The following is a 19,250-nucleotide window of genomic DNA, read 5'->3' as shown; positions in this document are numbered from 1 at the left end:
TAGGAACACTGCACTTCCGTGTGTTCCTTTATTTGTTTCTATGAGTATATATATATTGGAAAATAATCCCAAAGTACCAATTGTGTACTTTCTTTTCTATGTCAGTTTATAAAACTTTAAAAAAAAACAGACAAGAAATATTTTGATTATTTTAATCAAATAACTTAATTCAGCATCACTGGAAACATTTGTACATAGACAATTTTGTACTGAATAACAGTTACAGCTCAGTGAAATCTTTGATACAAAACAACCACATTGCGCTTGAAGCACATTGAAGATCACACTATTTCCTTCTTTCATATAAACATACAGTTATATCACCTTTATTACACATACAGAAACAACATAACATAAATACAATGTGTCCTACATTCATGAAAAAATAACAACCGCTAAATGCTGATTAAGGTCATTTTATCATGAACTTTGTCTGATCATGAAGATACACTGTACAGAAGCGCTCAACACAGTCCAATAGGTTTTGTTACCAAGGTTCGTTATTAAAGCCAGTTGCTTCATGATTACAGATACTGGTTAACAAATGGCAATTTTAAATTGGCATCATTATTCAGACATTATTTTGATGACAGGAATGTTCAATTTTCTAACCTCACCCTATTAAAGCAGGTCTGTCAACATGGTAGGTCAGTCGAAGTAGTAGACTCCTGCTGAATGAGTGAGTGAGTGAGTGAGTTAATATTTAACGTCACATCGGCAATATTCATGCTGAATGATGTACACATGATGAATGATGAATGATGTACATACACATATTGTCAGCAATTACTATGAAACAATAACTTCCTATGGGGTTTATACATATATATCACAGTGACACACATATCTATACATGCCATACTTTCTGTACTGTTTACAAAACATCAATTTCAACAATATCATGTAGGTGATTGCACACTGAATCCAACGGCACCCAATGAGTAATTTCTGGGTACCAGTGACATGGTACATCTGAATTGGTCCTCACAATGACCAAGTTTCTTGATAGTTTGTTTACATGATTTATTTTAATGAAAAAAAAATGACAAGACAATGTTCATGGAATCCAAGACTTCTACATCAGCATGGTTCTTCACTACTATATACACAGCGTCCTTTAAGTATTCGTTGCTTCTAAATGTGGTATTGTTTCGAAGTTCCCTTGACTATTGAATATGATTACACATTTGTATTTTTTGGTTGTTTAATGCTGTGGTCTATGATGTTCCATGTATATAGCAACAATCTGTAAATAATTGAATCAAAAAACAGATATTCCAGTGATTGACGTCATGAGCATCGATCTAGAAAGTTGTGACACAATGAAGTTTCAAACAAGTCAGCAAGCATGGTTTCCCTATCCTGTTATCATTTCTATTACACACCTTTACAGTTATTGATTCCAAGACGCATTTGTGACCAATTAATGATTAACAAAACAAACGAAAACAATCATTTAACATTTCTTGTTACATATTTTCCAATAAAAAGAATAGCAATCCATATATTGGTCAAGTCAGGACCCACTATAGTCTGTTTGCAGTGAAAACGTACCGATGAATGTCACTCTAATACAAACCAATAGTAGCGATTTGAAACTATGATCGTTTGTTAAACAACTTTTATCCTAAGCTGAATAAAATTCTGAGATTTAAATGTTCAATTGGCAAGGTAAAATTATGAGGATTCGCAATCTTAAATTCACTTAATTTGATTTACTTTTTTGTTTAAAGTGATATTCATCGCTACGTTTTCACAGCAAACAGACTATAGACAAGGTGTTCTTAGGGCTACCAGAGCTCCAGATAAGATTTAGCTCATGTGGGTACTGTACCCACTGTATTTATTTGGAGTGGGTATTTTGAATGTTGCGTGGGTATTTCATTTTCCGTTGCCCACTGCTTTCAAATATGTGCGTATTTCTGTCATTTTACTCACCTACCCGGTAAGTATTATGTCATTGAATATGTTTACAAAGCAGGTATGTTCTGCCTTATGTCATACCTAATCTAAACCAACTTAAATATAATGGAAATGATTTCATAAAAAAATCACTCATCCTATACCGACAGTACAACACTTGTCCTATACTAACAGTACAACTTGATAGCAATCGATGTCTTTTTCATTACGCAAGCGATTTTTTATAAATATATTCTGTACCCATTTGTTTTAAACTTTTTGCGTATCTAACATTTTAAATGCGTAATTGGTACGCAAGAATTATTTTTCAATGCGTAATTTGAAATTTTCTATGCGCATTTTACCCGGATACGCAGCTTATCTGGGCCACATAGGCCAGTGTTAAAGTATGGGAGTTACCATCACCTTAGCACTAAGACAAGGCAACAAGTCACTGAGAGGAGCATGAACAATGATATAGCTGGCATGATGCAATCAGCCAGGTCAGAAATTATTTTTAATGATTCTTACAACAAGCATGGGTTACTGGGAACAGTTCTACCATAAATCAGACATGGCAAACATAAGGAATAGTTTGCTGGTAAAGGCAAATACAAGAATGTGTATTCTTTCAAGATCCTTCCTTCTGTCCATGAAATTGTCCACAGTAAGAGAAAGACAGGCAGGTTATCCAAACACTTGGTTGTACCTCTCACAAACTATACTTGAGATATTGACCTAGGTACTACTTAATGGAAGCTCATTGTTTACAAGGTTGGGTGTTATTTTAATATAGGAGCACCCAAGCCCACCTTCAGCCCCTAGAACTGACTGTCATGCATTTAGAGTGAGCAAAATGACAATTCTTATTTCTATTTAAAGTTGTTCACAGTTCAAATCATCATAGTGATGGTACCCCATTGACCATGAACGTCTAACTTGTATGAATCAACTTTGCTACAGTGTAGAATAGACAGATTGTATACAGGAAAGGCATTCATTAAGTGCTTACAATATGTGAGTGGGTGAGTTTAGTTTTACGCCACACTCAGCAATATTCCAGCTATTTGGGGGCGGTCTGTAAATAATCGATTCAGACCAGACAATCCAGTGATCAACAGTATGAGCATCGATCAGCGCAACTGAGAACCAATGACATATGTCAACCAAGCCAGGGAGCCTGACCACCCGATCCCATTAGTCGCCTCTTACAACAACAACCATGGGTTACTGAAGGTACATTCTAACCCGGATCTTCACGGGTCTACAATATGTACATGCCACAACACCGCATTTCAACTGTAGGAGTCAATCGGTGAGGGAAGAACGTTGTTTATACAAATGCATGACATATCAATGATGGATTGGTTGGTTTGTTGCTAAACACAGCACTCAGCAATATTCCAGCTATATGGCGGTATCAGTGATGGAAAACTATAGTCTGTTTGGCTCAAAAGCGGACTGATGAATTGCAATCTAACTCAAAAACTAATCAACATATAATACTCAATGAAACGCTGATCATAATCAAAATATCAGACCAACTCTGTGATTTGTTTCAGAATTTATGTCCTAAAATTAAAAAAGTTGTTTAACAAACTATCATTAAAATATTGACACAGTTCACTATTTGTTACGAGGGAGGAGTGCAGAGAAAGGGACAGCCAGGTGTTATAGAAGCACGTGCACAAGTGCCGACAAAGTTATTGATTCATTAACCTGTGCTGTGCCGTCTCCATCCTTACTCGCACACCCGGCTGTCCCTTTCTCTGCACTCCTCCCTCGTAACAAATAGTGAACTGTGTCGATATTTTAATAATAGTTTGTTAAACAACTTTTTTATTTTTAGGACATAAATTCTGCAAACACCTCTCAGAGTTGGTCTGACGTTTTCATTATGATCAGTGTTTCATTGAGTATTTTATGTTTATTAGTTTTCGAGTTAGATTGCAATTCATCAGTCCGCTTTTGAGCCAAACGGACTATATAGTACATGCAGTTGGTATACAATGACACGCAATCGCCCATTTCAGTAATACTGACCATACAATGTATTTCGTCAACAGTGGCAACAGTGAAAAGATGTAGCTGCGAAAGTTATTTTCGATAATAGAACGATGAATACCTAAATGTAACTCAAGGTATATGAAGATTCAAAGAATGTAATGCAATGTTTGCTGAATATTCAATGTCCAAACTGACACATTTCAGTTTTAACAGGTTTTCTTGGTCAGTCTGCCAAAAGGTAGGAGGCAAAGCCAAAACAATACAAAAAATTCACTTGAACAGATTGAAAAAAAGACTCTTTTAAGGTGATTACAAATATAAAACAACAACAACTACCGTATATGACCGACTATAAGTCGGAAATTTGATACCAGAAAATGAAGGTAAAAAATCAGACCCGACTTATTCTTGAGTTCATTAATCTACCCAAAAAAATTCCGAGGTCAGGTGTGTGAATCTGCCAGCCCTGCGAACTCAACTGGCAATGTTTCCACCGGAAGCAAGACGCATATACGTACTGACGTTTCCAAATGTAAATGACATCGTGGGACAAATAAAACATAAAACTTTGTTGTTTGTATGTTTATGTTTACAGCTTATTCACAATCAAACACATCACATGAAGGGATTATTTATCACATTAGAATTAACGCTTGGCGCATCTGTCAAATACAAAAATAATTAGTTAATGCATATATTGTAACTGTGACATTTGAAATCATCTACGTTAACAAAGTGAGTGAGTGAGTAAGTGAGTTTGGCTTTACACCGCTTTTAGCAATATTCCAGCAATATCACGGAGGGGGACACAAGAAATTGGCTTCACACATTGTACCCATGTAGGGATTCGAACCCAGGTCTTCGGCGTGACAAGCGGACGCTTTAACCACTAGGCTACCCCACCGCCCCACGTTAACAAAGACATATACATATCTGTGCACTGGATAATCTATAGGTCATTTGGGAAGTGAGGTAGCCAAGTGGTTAAAGGGTTTCCTCATCCAGATGAAATTCTGTGTTTGTTTCCCCACATGGTTAAGATGTGTGTCCCCGAACATGACATTACTAGAATACCGCTGAAATCAGCAGAAACCCCCAAATCACTCATTCACCCACTTGACTATACTCATAGTCACTTACAGTGATGTAGTATTGCTTTCTATCAAAATTAAAGAAATATGATCAAATATTGCAGAAGGATAAGATACTGCGCATGTCACTTGTAAGTACGCTGGAACATCTTGTGACATCAACTTCACCACCTAAGCTACCAATCAATGTTTTGGAAAGTTCAACAAGGCAGTTACAGTTTAATGTTTTTACCAAAGCACCTGAAATTGTGATATAGCACCAGCTTTGAAAGCTGAATACATGTATTACACTTTGAAATCTTCACCTGGCATTCTCAACAAAACGTTTGGCATGTGTGATGTTTAATGCTGAAGCAATATTCCAACACCAAAGTGGTCTGTAAAAAATCGACCTTCAGGCAAAGCAGTGGCTGAAAGTACATTGATCCATACCTGACAGAATATTGACACGCATTGAGCTACCTGGTCCTTATTAGCCAGCCTAGGGCTGGGTTCCAGTCTTGCACCAGTTTCCAGCTACACTCTTGGAGTAGATTCAACCTTAAGCTCAATGAAGAATAACATCCATTTCACTGAATACACTTCAGATAGTGCCAGTCAGCAAAGAAGGCTTGTGCAAGCTGTTGAAGGAGTGCTAGTGAGTCTCTCAAACACATCGTCTGGTCGTTGACGAAGTGGCACACCAGGTCAATCTGCTCCTTGTACTGGGCGTACTGCTTGTTGGTCTTGAGGCCGGCCAGTGCTGTACGACTGGCCTTAGCCGACTGTGTGTTGGACAAAGGCTGGTGGGGCTGGAGGCGGAGCTCGGTGTCGCTGTAGATCTGGGTGGCAAGGAAGGCGGCGATGGTGCGGCACATGATGCGAAACCTGTGGAGATGACAATTCATGTTTTTCTTTCTGATATTCAGCATTACAAAACAAGGCATTTTGGAGGACATTTAATATGACCATTTGAGTCACTCTAAACTAACCTGTCAACAAATGATAAGGCCAGACCAATTTCATTTCTTGTTTTATGGATTTTTGTCCTAAAAAAAACAACAACCCAAAAGGCAGGAGGAAAAAGAAAAAAGAAGTCAAAGTAATATTCCTTCTAAATGCAAAAAAGTATTTCACTTTTGGCAATTTATGAAGTGTATTAGGGGCAAAAAACAATCTGAAAGATTTTTCTTAAAAGTTTACATTTTTGGCCAATAAAAACATTATGATTATATTTTTTGAGAGGGGAAAATTAATTATTATTTTTTTTCTTATTCTTGAAAAAATATGACCGGCAGATCTGTAAAACAAGAAATAAAATTGGTCTGGCCTAAGCACATAATAACATGAAGTTATCACATTTTCACTACTGCCTACCTCACTATCCCAATTCACACTTATATACCTACAGATTATTGTTACCTTCAATTCTTATTGATGAATTATACGACATACATCATCCTACTAAACACTCATAATTCATTAGTTAATAAGCAACACAAACCAAAACTTTGACAAGTTTGTAGCTGGATAGGTTCTTGGAAATATAATATAACACACCTTCATGAATTTTCTGTATTTCAATTTAAATTTTTTCAGTATGGTACACTTACTTCAGTGACAGTGATGACTTTTTACCGAAGCCTATAGCACCAAGCAGCCCTGAGGAAGCCCTGTCCTCTCCGAAGACATTGAGCTGCATGAGGAACTTCTTGAGGGCGAGGATACAGCGGACTCTCTTCTGTGCCCCGTCCAGCTGTCTCAGGAGGAGGTCCAGCAGCTTCTGCCACCACAGCAGCAACTTGCCCTCGTTCTCAGCACTGGAGGAACATGGAGCCAGTCTATACTACTCAACTTATGACAAGGATAATCAGATACGTCTTTCTATTTAAAAATTGCAGTTGCCATTATGAGAATCAGTTTTGAGTATCATGGTGAGATAAAAATATCCTTGTCAAAAGAAGAGCAGTATATACTCTATATTTTCCTACAATTCAATTCCTGAATGATTTGACAAAACTTGATCAGATGCTCTTTGGAATATTTGCCACGGTTGCTTATAAATGCCATCGTAAACAAGAACATGACAAATAAAAATACATTCTTTTAACATGTTCAGTACTACATAACAGCATTGTTACTTCACAAAGATACACACAGAAACTGGTAAAGCTCAAAGGTCTTGTGATTTCAGAGATGATCAAGATGCAACAGTTTATTATGAAAAGAGGAACAGGTAATAGAGGAGAAGTCTTAATAGAGGCCCCCTTCGTGCACAAGCTCATTCATTCTACTCTATTTTGAGAATTGCAATGTTGCTTATAGACCAAGACTGGGGAGAATCTTGGCCTTGAAAACCATGATCATAAGAACCTGGTCACCAAAGGGACCTAACTCTGCACAGAAAAGACATTACACCACACGGCCATCAGGATGACTGATGTGATAATGATTTTTTCAGTCTGCTCTAGATCTTCCCAAACTTGCCCTCCTCCTCACCCAGGTTTGATCTCGGTAGTCCAGTTCAACAAGTTGTCCATCAGCTTGAGTTCATCATCGTAGCTCTGACAGAGAGGTATATGCTGCAGGGTGTAGGCGTACAGCATCAGGTAGGACCCCTGGTTGATGGCCTCATTGATGCAGTCAGACACGTTCAGTTCCGGCATCTGGAACACGGCCAGGATGTGGTCCCACTGCCCACTGCTTCCTGTGTTCTGGTCTAGGGAGAGAGGGATTCAAATATCAATAACCTCTGGTTGATGACAACAAGGAGGTCTCGCTTTGCTTTGGATGTCATCATGGTTACAAATGTTGGCCTCAAGAACTGTGTGACTGAGTCATTATATTCATAAACTTATTAAATATTTGTATATTTATAGACTTCAGCTATATCACAGCAAGCAAAGATGCCAACCCTGAATCAAATGAAAGAGGAGTCAGGCCTTTCTAAAAGCAATTCCCGAGCCCTGAAGGTGCGAGTTGGAGGTGAGCGTGAGAGGGGGCTCGGGCCCCTTTTGACGGTTGGGGTCTGGGAGACCTCCCCTATGAAAATCTTTAGATTTAGCCTGGAAATATGCAATTTCTGGCCATACTTAACCAGACAATACTTAACTCAAATGAACATATTTAAATGTCTATTTACTTAAATTCTTTCAAACATTCTAAATTTATAAACATATTTGTATTTTCTAAAAAATCGGGAGTTTTCATACACAAATTGGAGAGTGGATTTTGTATTTGAAAATCGGAGTTACTCCTCCAAAATAGGAGTGGTTGCATCTCTGCAGCAAGTCAGCAGCACATTGGAGAAAAGATGAAAGTGACTTTCAGATATGTACCACTCTGTTGAAACACACAAACAAGGCTATGGTGCTGACAAACCTAGAAACACCATCAGTCCTAACCAGGATCCCAACCCATGTTTGGATGTTCTGGTACACCTGAAGGACACAACTCACAGCAGATTGTGCTGACTGAGATGACTGAATCACCAATGTTCTCCAAGGGCGAAGATGCTCACCTGGCATATGAGTGAAAACATTTAGGAATCCACAGTAATTACTAATACATGATCAAATTCATCCCTGACTTTATGCTGTTTCTGACTGACTGAGTTTGGTTTTACGCCGCTTTTAGCAATATTCCAGCCATATCACGGCGGGGGACACCAGAAATGGGCTTTACTCATTGTACCCATGTGGGGATTCGAACCTGGGTCTTCAGCGTGACGAGCCAACGCTCTAACCACTAGACTACCCCACCGCCCCTTATGCTGTTTCTATGAATAATCATGAACAGGGATACTGGAGACCACCTTTATGGTTTTCAGAAAAATCAACTTTGGACGTCAGCATGACTTGTGAACCACGAGGATACCCAAAACACCTTCATACAATGTGTTTGCTGTTTAACACTGCTGTATTTACAAAACATTCACACAATTATTAGAGCCCTGACAATCCACTGACCAATACTGTCAGCAAAGATCCATGCACTCTGGGTACAAAGGACATACATTCATCTATGCTAGCCTAGGGATCTCTCCTAACCTTAAGTCTCCCCAGAGTCCTCATACAATGGATTGAGTGATTGATTGATTGATTGTTGTTTAATGTCATACAATGAAGCACATGTGACACATGTGGTCTCACCTTAGGCAAGTGAGTTTGTTCAAAGTTGTCTCTGTTCACCCAGCAGTAAAATGGGTACCCGGTGGAAAAAGTCATATGACTATAACCTTCTAGCACCTAACAGGCAGCTTGGGTTATCCGGGGTAATAATGTGCTGTGCCTTGATTATTAGAGCTATGAACATACCTAGTGTGGAGTTTGGCGCTATAGAAATGGACACATTATTATTATTATTATTATTATTATACTCAGCAATATTCCCTCTATATGACGGCAGTCAGGATGTGAGTGGTGTACACCTACCCGCTGTGAAGTAGACCTCGATGCAGGCCTCCGTGATCTGAACCATCTGCTGTAGGGAGGCCAAGCACCTGTTGGCGGCCTTGATGCAGGGGGTGAGGAGGATGCTGTGAGGGGAGGACTTGAGCCACTCGGTGATGGTTGTCATGACTACACTGAGGGCGTTGCTGTCTGGGTTGCAGTTGTTGAGCAGACTGAGGACATCCTTGACCAAGTCTAGAGATTCCTCTTGCTGGGTCTTCATGTCTACCACTGAAGTCGGATTAAACACATGCAGTACACTCAAAAAGTGCCAACACCAGTTTGAGGTAATTTGAAAAATGTGGCAGTGCCTGTAATATTCAATTATACCATGTATTTCAGATGTAGAAAGTATTTTTGACAAAAGTATCATGCAATTACCTTCATCCACTGCAATCAGACAACTTAGGAAACAAATGTCTTTGTACGTTATTGGTGGAATATAGTGCAAAATATCATGATTCCTTTATCTGCACAGAAGTTCACTATAAACTATGCACATACCAGAAGTTTCCATTGCCTGTATCTCTGTGAGGAGGTTGACAATAGACTTTATCTTATCTCATGCATAAATGTCGTTTTCTGATTGGTTGAGCCAATCAACATACCCCGCTTAAAAGCGAGTAACATTTTCTATGTTACCCGCTGGAAATGCAAAACCGTGGGAATTTGTTTGGTACATCGTGTTAGTAGTGTCTGGACTGTTGCCTAACTCCGGTACTCCTTATTATGAATGATCCAATACCCGTGCTTCAAACAGTTTAACATTGAGGTGTTGGTAGCATAAATACATTGTTCACTGGTCCCTTCAGGCTTTGGGAACATAAGCAAACACAGACAACTTATAATGAACATAACAGAAGTTGCCACAGTCTCTATATCTGCACATAGATTCACTGTAAACAATAAAACATACCAGACGTTTCCACGGCCTCTATCTCTGTTAGGAGGTTGACTATAAACTGTGAACAGATCAGACGTTTCCACGGCCTATATCTCTGTGAAGATGTTTACCAGGCGTTTCCACGGCCTCTATCTCTGTGAGGAGGTTAACTATAAACTACGAACTTTCCACGGCCTCTATCTCTGTGAGGAGGTTAACTATAAACTATGAACATATCAGATGTTTCCACGGCCTCTATCTCTGTGAGGAGGTTGACTATAAACTATGAACATACCAGACGTTTCCACGGCCTCTATCTCTGTTAGGAGGTTGACTATAAACTGTGAACAGATCAGATGTTCCCCGCCTCTATCTCTGTGAGGAGGTTGACTATAAACTGTGAACAGATCAGATGTTTCCACGCCTCTATCTCTGTGAGGAGGTTGATTATAAACTATGAATATACCAGACGTTTCCACGGCCTCTATCTCTGTGAGGAGGTTAACTATAAACTATGAACATACCAGACGTTTCCACGGCCTCTATCTCTTTGAGGAGGTTGACTATAAACTATGAACATACCAGACGTTTCCACGGCCTCTATCTCTGTGAGGAGGTAAACTAAAACTGTGAACATATCAGATGTTTCCACGCCTCTATCTCTGTGAGGAGGTTGACTATAAACTGTGAACATACCAGACGTTTCCACGGCCTCTATCTCTGTGAGGAGGTTGACTATAAACTATGAACATATCAGATGTTTCCACGGCCTCTATCGTTGACTATAAACTATGAACATACCAGACGTTTCCACAGCCTCTATCTCTGTGAGGAGGTTGACGATGACGGTGGAGATGACCTCGGTATTGATGTCTGCCTTGTAGGAGCACCGACAGAGCAGCTGGGTGATGCAGTGTACGTACATCAGTCTCTTGGTGGACAGGTCCTCGGACCACGACACGCTGGAGTCGCTGCTGAACCCGGCCGCTACACGCATCAGTCTGTATCGGGAAACGAAACAATTACAGAGAGGATTTCCTATGCATAAAGAATAACGATGAGGTGTGGGGGGCCAACATGAAAACCAAACGCTTGTCACGCTGAAGGCCTGGGTTCAATTACCCATATGGGTACAATGTGTGAAACCTATTTCTGGTGTTCCCTGCCATGATATTGCTGGTATATTGCTAAAAACAGCATTAAACTAAACACACTCAATCACTCACCCATTCTTAAGGATAGATAGGTCCATTGTACTGACTGAGTTTGGTTTTACGCCGCTTTTAGCAATATTCCAGCAACATCACGGCGGGGGACACCAGAAATGGGCTTCACACATAGTACCCATGTGGGGATTCTAACCGGGTCTTCGGCGTGACGAGCCAACGCTTTAACCATTAGGCTATCCCATCGCCCCAGGTCCATTGTAAAGGATAGAGGAGGTTATTCATGTGTGACAACATCAACCTACTTGAGGCAGTGTGACGGATAAAGTAGGTCCTTGTTATACGACAACACTGACTTACTTGAGCCCCAATGCGAGGGAGGAGGACCTCTCTGCCAAGACACAGCGGGGGTCACAGCACTGCATGAACCAGTTGCTGGCCACCCTATAGCTAGATGACCCCACGTACAGCCAGTTGAAGTTCTCTGCTGCTGTCAACAACTTGACAGTCTCCGGTTTCTGGAATATTTACAAAGATCACAGGTAAATGCACCACCAGGATGAGCATCCATTAGCTCTCCACACCCCTACATCAGCTCTAACCACCTACCTCCACACACCCACATCAGCTCTAACCACCCACCTCCCCACCCCTACATCAGCTCTAACCAACCACCTCTACATCAGCTCTAACCACCCTACTCTACATCAGCTCTAACCACCCTACTCTACATCAGCTCTAACCACCCGCCCCTACATCAGCTCTAACCACGAACCCCTACATCAGCTCTAACCTCCCACCCCTACATCACCTCTAACCACATACCCCTACATCAGCTCTAAGCACCCACCTCCACACCCCTACATCAGCTGTAACCACCCACCTCCCCACCCGACATCAGCTCTAACCACCCACCCCTACATCACCTCTAACCACCCACCACTACATCACCTCTAACCACCCACCCCTACATCACCTCTACCACCACCCATCACCTCTAACACCCACCTCAGCTCTAACCACCCACCCCTACATCAGCTCTAACCACCCCCTCTACATCAGCTCACCCCACCCGACATCAGCTCTAACCACCCACCCGACATCAGCTCTAACCGCCCACCCGACATCACCTCTAACCACCCACCCCGACATCAGCTCTAACCGCCCAACCCGACATCAGCTCTAACCACCCACCCCGACATCAGCTCTAACCACCCACCCCGACATCAGCTCTAACCACCCACCTCCAGCAGTGACTTGTCCCCATAGCACTGCACCAGCAAGATGAGCAGGGCTGACTGGAACCTGGCTGTCATGTCAGGGGGCTGGTAGATCATCAGGTATTGCACCAACTCATTCCACGTGACTTTTGTCAGGATGTCGCCAATCAGGTGGAAGCATGGAGCAGTCACACGCTCCTTCAACTGAGATTAATAGCAGAACTCAATGTTTCAAAATGTTCAATATGTCACCTAATACATAACTACAGTGGGAAATCAAAGAAAATGGTTGAAAGTCTATGCTAAACATTTTAACCAAAGTAGGGTAAAATTAACAGAATTTTTTCGGTCCTGAACTTTGAATAATTTTCACTTAAGCCTACCCTTTGATATTGTGGAATAAACACTATTTATATCACAAATCCCCTGTGATGACATTTATTGTGGCCATAGTGTTTCACCCATTTTGAGACCAATCATCCTTAATCATTGACCCCCTCAGCTATCTGGTTCCTTAGGCCACAACTCCCACCTACAATATCTTCCAGTCATGAAGCTCTACTTCACACCTCAGTTACAGCTATCACTTAATTACACCCAGTACCACAACACTGAAAGAAAGGTCATCACCTGTGCCATCATCTCCACGAGCTGCAGGTCTGGCTTGAGCTGTTCCCAGGGGAGCTGCCTCAGCTCCTGGTTGTAGATTTCAGCGATGCAGATGGGCAGGTCGGGGGTGGACAGACAGTTCATGTAGTACATCAGCAACATGCCCAGCACTCGACCATCCATGTCCGCCATCTTGGCTGCACACAGCCAACATTCATGTCAAACTTCATTCAACATGTATTGTCTTTATTACATACTACCAAACTTTTAATTTGTTTATTATACACCTGTTTTCATGTCTTGCACCCCTATGTTCACACCTTGTACACACCCATTCATACCTTGCACCTCTCTGTTCACATCCATGTCCGCCATCTTGGCTGCACACAGCCAACATTCATGTCAAACTTCATTCATTATGTATTGTCTTTATTACATACTACCAAACTTTTAATTTGTTTATTATACACCTGTTTTCATGTCTTGCACCCCTATGTTCACACCTTGTACACACCCATTCATACCTTGCACCTCTCTGTTCACATCCATGTCCGCCATCTTGGCTGCACACAGCCAACATTCATGTCAAACTTCATTCATTATGTATTGTCTTTATTACATACTACCAAACTTTTAATTTGTTTATTATACACCTGTTTTCATGTCTTGCACCCCTATGTTCACACCTTGTACACACCCATTCATACCTTGCACCTCTCTGTTCACATCCATGTCCGCCATCTTGGCTGCACACAGCCAACATTCATGTCAAACTTCATTCATTATGTATTGTCTTTATTACATACTACCAAACTTTTAATTTGTTTATTATACACCTGTTTTCATGTCTTGCACCCCTATGTTCACACCTTGTACACACCCATTCATGCCTTGCACCCCTCTGTTCACACCTTAAACCCCCTGTTTACACCTTAAACCCAGAGTTCATGCTGTGGACCCTCCTGTTCATGCTGTGGACCCTAATATGCATGCCGTGGAGACCCCTGTTCACACCTTGGACCCCTCTGTTCATGCCTTCAATGGCCATATTCACGCACTGGACCACTCTGTTAAACACTAGTGCCCCCACCAATGTTCATGCTATTGTCTTGTATGTTCGTTCATATTCACTACTTAGCTGGAGTTGCAAGGACTGACAAACAGAAAAGGGTAGATCCCAGTATTGTATCCATGTGTGTCATAGAAATGTTCTGTACTTGATAAAACATAAGTACAGAGATGTAGTTTACCTGAGAACTGTATTCTGATGTAGTCGACCACCTTGCGGAACATGGCCACCATCTCCAAGGCCACCAGACTGTCACTCTCTATCCAGGGGTACCAGGTCTGCTGGGGGTTGGCCACAGGCTGGATCCAGGCAGCGAACAGGTCAAGCACCTGCTTCCATGTCATGTCCAGCACTGACACACACAACCAGAACAGATATCAGCTTGTATGTTAATGAATGGAAGCTAGTGCCCCAGCTGACTTTACAGACAGAGGGCTCTGGGCCTTGTCTTAACAAAGGAATTTTCACGATAACTATAGTGTGTCTGAGATACAGATTGAGAGCTCAGGTAGTGGTAGCACTGAGAACTGGAATCACTCATACCTTGGCCAAGATTCACAAAGCATTCTCAGCACCATGACTAGGTCACTCCTCCCATTGGTTACAACAGACACTATTTACCCAGAGCTGAGACTGTTGTGAAATGACACTGTAGGTCTTATTTCAATGTGAATGAGATATATAAGTGCCAGAGAATTGAATGATGTAACCAGGAACTGACTTCAGAAAGTAACCTCGGCCCTACCACTGTCAGCATACCTTTTCTTTTCAGGAAATGAGGTCCTGACCCAGTGAGAAATGGCCAGGTAAGCACTAATACGTGATAGAAGCTCCCTTTATAACACAATTGGGCCAAGACATGGAATAGACCCAGTGAGAAAAGGCCAGGTAAGCACTAATACATGATAGAAGCTCCCTTTATAACACAACTGGGCCAAGACATGGAATAGACCCAGTGAGAAAAGGCCAGGTAAGCACTAATGCATGATAGAAGCTCCCTTATAACACAATTGGGCCAAGACATGGAATAGAGGCCAGTGGTTCATTTGTAAAGTGCCAATATAACCACTGATATCTTTATCCAATGTTTACACGTGGACTAAAATATTAGCAATAACGCTGGAGCAGATGAACTTCATCAGTGGTCTAAACATTTTTCTTGTCCTCTAAATTTGACAAATTTGTCTCACAAATAACTTGTTGTTATTAATAGGACTCACGTCATTGACCAGAAATATAACATAGAGTGAGTGAGTGAGTGAGTGAGTGAGTGAGTGAGTGAGTTGGGTTTTACGCTGATTTTGGCAATATTCCAGCAATATCATGGCGGGGGAACACAGGAAATGGGCTTTACAAATTGTACCCATGTGGGGAATCGAACCCGGGTCCTCAGCGTAACGAGCGAACGCCGGAACCACTAGGCTACCCCACCGCCCCTATAACATAGAGAGAAATCATACTGGGATGAAGACAATGGGAAGTTTTAGTTTCTACTGGTATGCAACATGCCAATAAATAGTTCTGACCTTGGTATGGGTTCATCTCTGTGAAATTTGGCAGCATCTTTGTGACGAAGCTTCTCATGAGTCCCCCAAGGAAGTGGGAGACGTATGGGATGTAGCGGCTCCACTTGGGGTAGAGGCCAAACATGGAGTTCTCCGAGTTGTGGAGGCGAAGCTGCATGAACTGACTGGACAGCCACTGGAGGATCTCCGTCAACTGTGGCAAGCAGGACAGAGTACAGTCACAGCAGAGTGACATCTTTCTAACGTTATTATTGAACAAAATATGATCAAAGCTGAAGAGAAATACCTCCCTAACATCTTTCTTGTGGTGCTAAAGCTATCTCACAACTCAGTGTAACTGTCACATCAGGTTATGTGGTCAATGTGGGTCTGTCAACTGTATCTGGTGGAACAGTAATAATACAAGGGGTATGTCTATTTGACGTCTTTACTTTAAGACTACATTTATGTCTCAGCTCTGTGGGAATGTTACATCAGGTCATGTGGTCAATGTGGGTCTGTCAACTGTATCTGGTGGAACAGTATGAATACAAGAGGTATGTCTATTTGACGTCTTTACTTTAAGACTACATTTATGTCTCAGCTCTGTGAGAATGTTGCATCAGGTCATGTGGTCAATGTGGGCCTGTCAACTGAATCTGGTGGAACAGTATGAATACAAGAGGTATGTCTATTTGACATCTTTACTTTAAGACTACATTTATGTCTCAGCTCCGTGGGAATGTTGCATCAGGTCATGTGGTCAATGTGGGTCTGCCGACTGTATCTGGTGGTACAGTATGAATACAAGAGGTATGTCTATTTGACATCTTTACTTTAAGACTACATTTATGTCTCAGCTCCATGGGAATGTCACATCAGGTCATGTGGTCAATGTGGGTCTGTCAACTGTATCTGGTGGAAGTCCGACACCCTTATGTTCATCTCTTCATCATCATTATTGTGATGTTACATCATATCACAGTTCAGTACAACTATCTCATCAGGTCACTGGATTACTTACGGTCTGTCAACTGTATCAGGCAGAACAGTCACAATACAGTAGGCATATCTCCTGATTGTCGCAAAATTTGAGGCTACTCATGCCAAAACCATGCACATGTACAACCAACTCATCAGGTCACAGGCCTTATTAGAGTCTGTCAACTGTATCAGGCATAACACTGTTTGTACATATCTTAAGGCTATGATGTATATTCCATAAACAAGGAACATTCTCTGTCTAGACTGACTGACTGACTGAGTTTGGTTTTACGCCGCTTTTAGCAATATTCCAGCAACATCACGGTGGGGGACACCAGAAATGGGCTTCACACATTGTGCCCATGTGGGGATTCGAACCTGGGTCTTCGGCGTGACGAGCCAACGCTTTAACCATTAGGCTACCCCACTGCCCTTCTCTGTCTAGACTGACTCACTGAGTTTAGTTTTACGCCGCTTTTAGCAATATTCCAGCAATATCACGGCGGGGGACACCAGAAATGGGCTTAACACATTGTGCCCATGTGGGGAATCGAACCCGGGCCTTTGGCGTGACGAGCCAACGCTTTAACCACTAGGCTACCCAACCGCCCCTCTCTGTCTAGAAGTTGTTGAAGGAGCAATGTATACAAATGAACTTTTGTCTTTCTAAAATAATGGTAACCTTTAAATGCTACATGTGCTGTCTATCTCACCTGTGTTGTAGCGAGGACTGTATCCGTACATGCCTCCACGTCACACAAGGAGAAGCAGATGGATGGTTTCCGTTGTTGTGGAGCCAGACTCTGGTGGACTGGGGTGAAGCACTCTCCAAGCAGTATCTCCCAACACTGAACATGAAGCCTCTCCACTGCTGACCCTGTGAACATAGCAACTTGCCTGTTATCCAGGAAGTAAACAGTTTCCTCAAGTTCTCATCATCACTGGCTGCTTATTGTTTTAAGGCACACTGGCCAATTTAGCATTTCTGTGAAACAGCCTGCAAATGATCAAGTTTGGGCCCGGAATACCTCTATGGTTGATTGTCATCAACATCCCAGCTGTTTCAAAACACACAAAGCCAGGTCACAGAGCTAGACCACATAATCCACATAACAGTCAGCTCTGGGGAACCTATTCCGACCACAAAAGCCAAACATTTAACCCTAACTAGAGTACAGAAGGGACAAGTCAGTATTTTCTGAAGCTGACAGAAACTGTAAAATAGGTTCCAGCAGCCTACCTTGTATGACCAGTGAGAGGACGTCACACAGGTTCTGGGGGAAGTTGGTCTGTAGGTACGAGTTGAGATGACTGCAGTACAGCTGTGGAAGATAGAACATATCACTGAAGACTGAACCAATAAACCTATGTCCTACCAACCTTTCACACCAACAGAAATTAACTTGTTTGTTTATTTTTGCAACGCAGCACTCTGAAATATCCGAGCTATATGACGACAGTCTGTAAATAATCAAGTCTGGACCAGACAAATCAGTGATTCACATCATGTACATCTATCTACACAATTGGGATACGATGATATATGTCAAGCATGGGTTACTGAAGACCAATCCTAACCCAGGTTGACTGTTGATGGGTCAACCACTCAGAACATTATGTGCTGATTGGTCACACACAGAGCCTGCATCAGGTGAACTTTCTTAGCAGTCAATCAGCACAAAGGCCATCAGATACAATCAGTAAGCCTGAGCAGAGATTCAGACAATCTTATACAGTAGAACACGGATATAACGAACTCCAAGGGACCAAGAAATTTAGTTCGCTATATCCGTTGTTCGTTATTCACATTTGACCGCCATCTTGGATTGTAGAGATGTAGACATTCACAGACATTACCTATATCATGTTGATAAATATGAAGTTTATTTTTATAATAAAATTGAAATAATACAACTACAACTTAAATAAATTTATTTTTTAATGAAAATGCAAGCTTACATTTATAATGTCCAGATAAACCACGAAAGAAGCAAAAACTGTAGCGATTTCGTCAACGAAAACTTTCGTTTTTCATAACGTTGTGGCCGATTATTCGGCCTGCGGTGTTGAATGGGTTTAACACGGTATGTTTGTTTTGTTAATTAATTAATGACCATCAAACAATGTTGATTCACCGCCAACAAGATTGATGTATACTGTACCGCTAAGTGGCTGAGCTGACACTGAGTGAGTTCGCTAATCACGTCATTAATTGGGTCTTGGGGGTAGTTAATCAGTTCGCTATAGCCGTTAATTCGCTACTCACGAGTTCGTTATTCACGTATAATTTTAATGATATTATAAAGGACTGTTGACGGGACTTTTAAATTTGTTCGCTATATCCGTTTGTACGCTATATCCGTGTTCGCTATAACCATGTTCTA

At 41.5% G+C, this 19,250-nt stretch overlaps 1 protein-coding gene across 1 annotated transcript in view; it reads right to left on the bottom strand.

The window, feature by feature from the left end:
- Positions 1-4,529: 4,529 nt before the first annotated feature.
- The window catches only part of LOC124279614 (ectopic P granules protein 5 homolog), an 84,561-nt gene continuing 69,840 nt past the window's right edge, over positions 4,530-19,250 (bottom strand). The window contains 12 exon segments of the mRNA XM_046715458.1: positions 4,530-5,867; positions 6,593-6,799; positions 7,479-7,698; positions 9,413-9,661; positions 11,115-11,314; positions 11,840-11,997; positions 12,724-12,903; positions 13,330-13,505; positions 14,559-14,729; positions 15,904-16,096; positions 17,580-17,743; positions 18,107-18,188. Of these exon segments, the coding sequence (XP_046571414.1) occupies positions 5,570-5,867; positions 6,593-6,799; positions 7,479-7,698; positions 9,413-9,661; positions 11,115-11,314; positions 11,840-11,997; positions 12,724-12,903; positions 13,330-13,505; positions 14,559-14,729; positions 15,904-16,096; positions 17,580-17,743; positions 18,107-18,188 (2,298 nt within the window). The 3' untranslated portion in view covers positions 4,530-5,569.

Source organism: Haliotis rubra, unplaced genomic scaffold, assembly GCF_003918875.1.
Source record: "Haliotis rubra isolate DU_JTF1 unplaced genomic scaffold, ASM391887v1 Scf253, whole genome shotgun sequence".
NCBI classification, from domain to species: domain Eukaryota; kingdom Metazoa; phylum Mollusca; class Gastropoda; order Lepetellida; family Haliotidae; genus Haliotis; species Haliotis rubra.
This window is presented reverse-complemented; position numbering and strand designations above follow the sequence as displayed.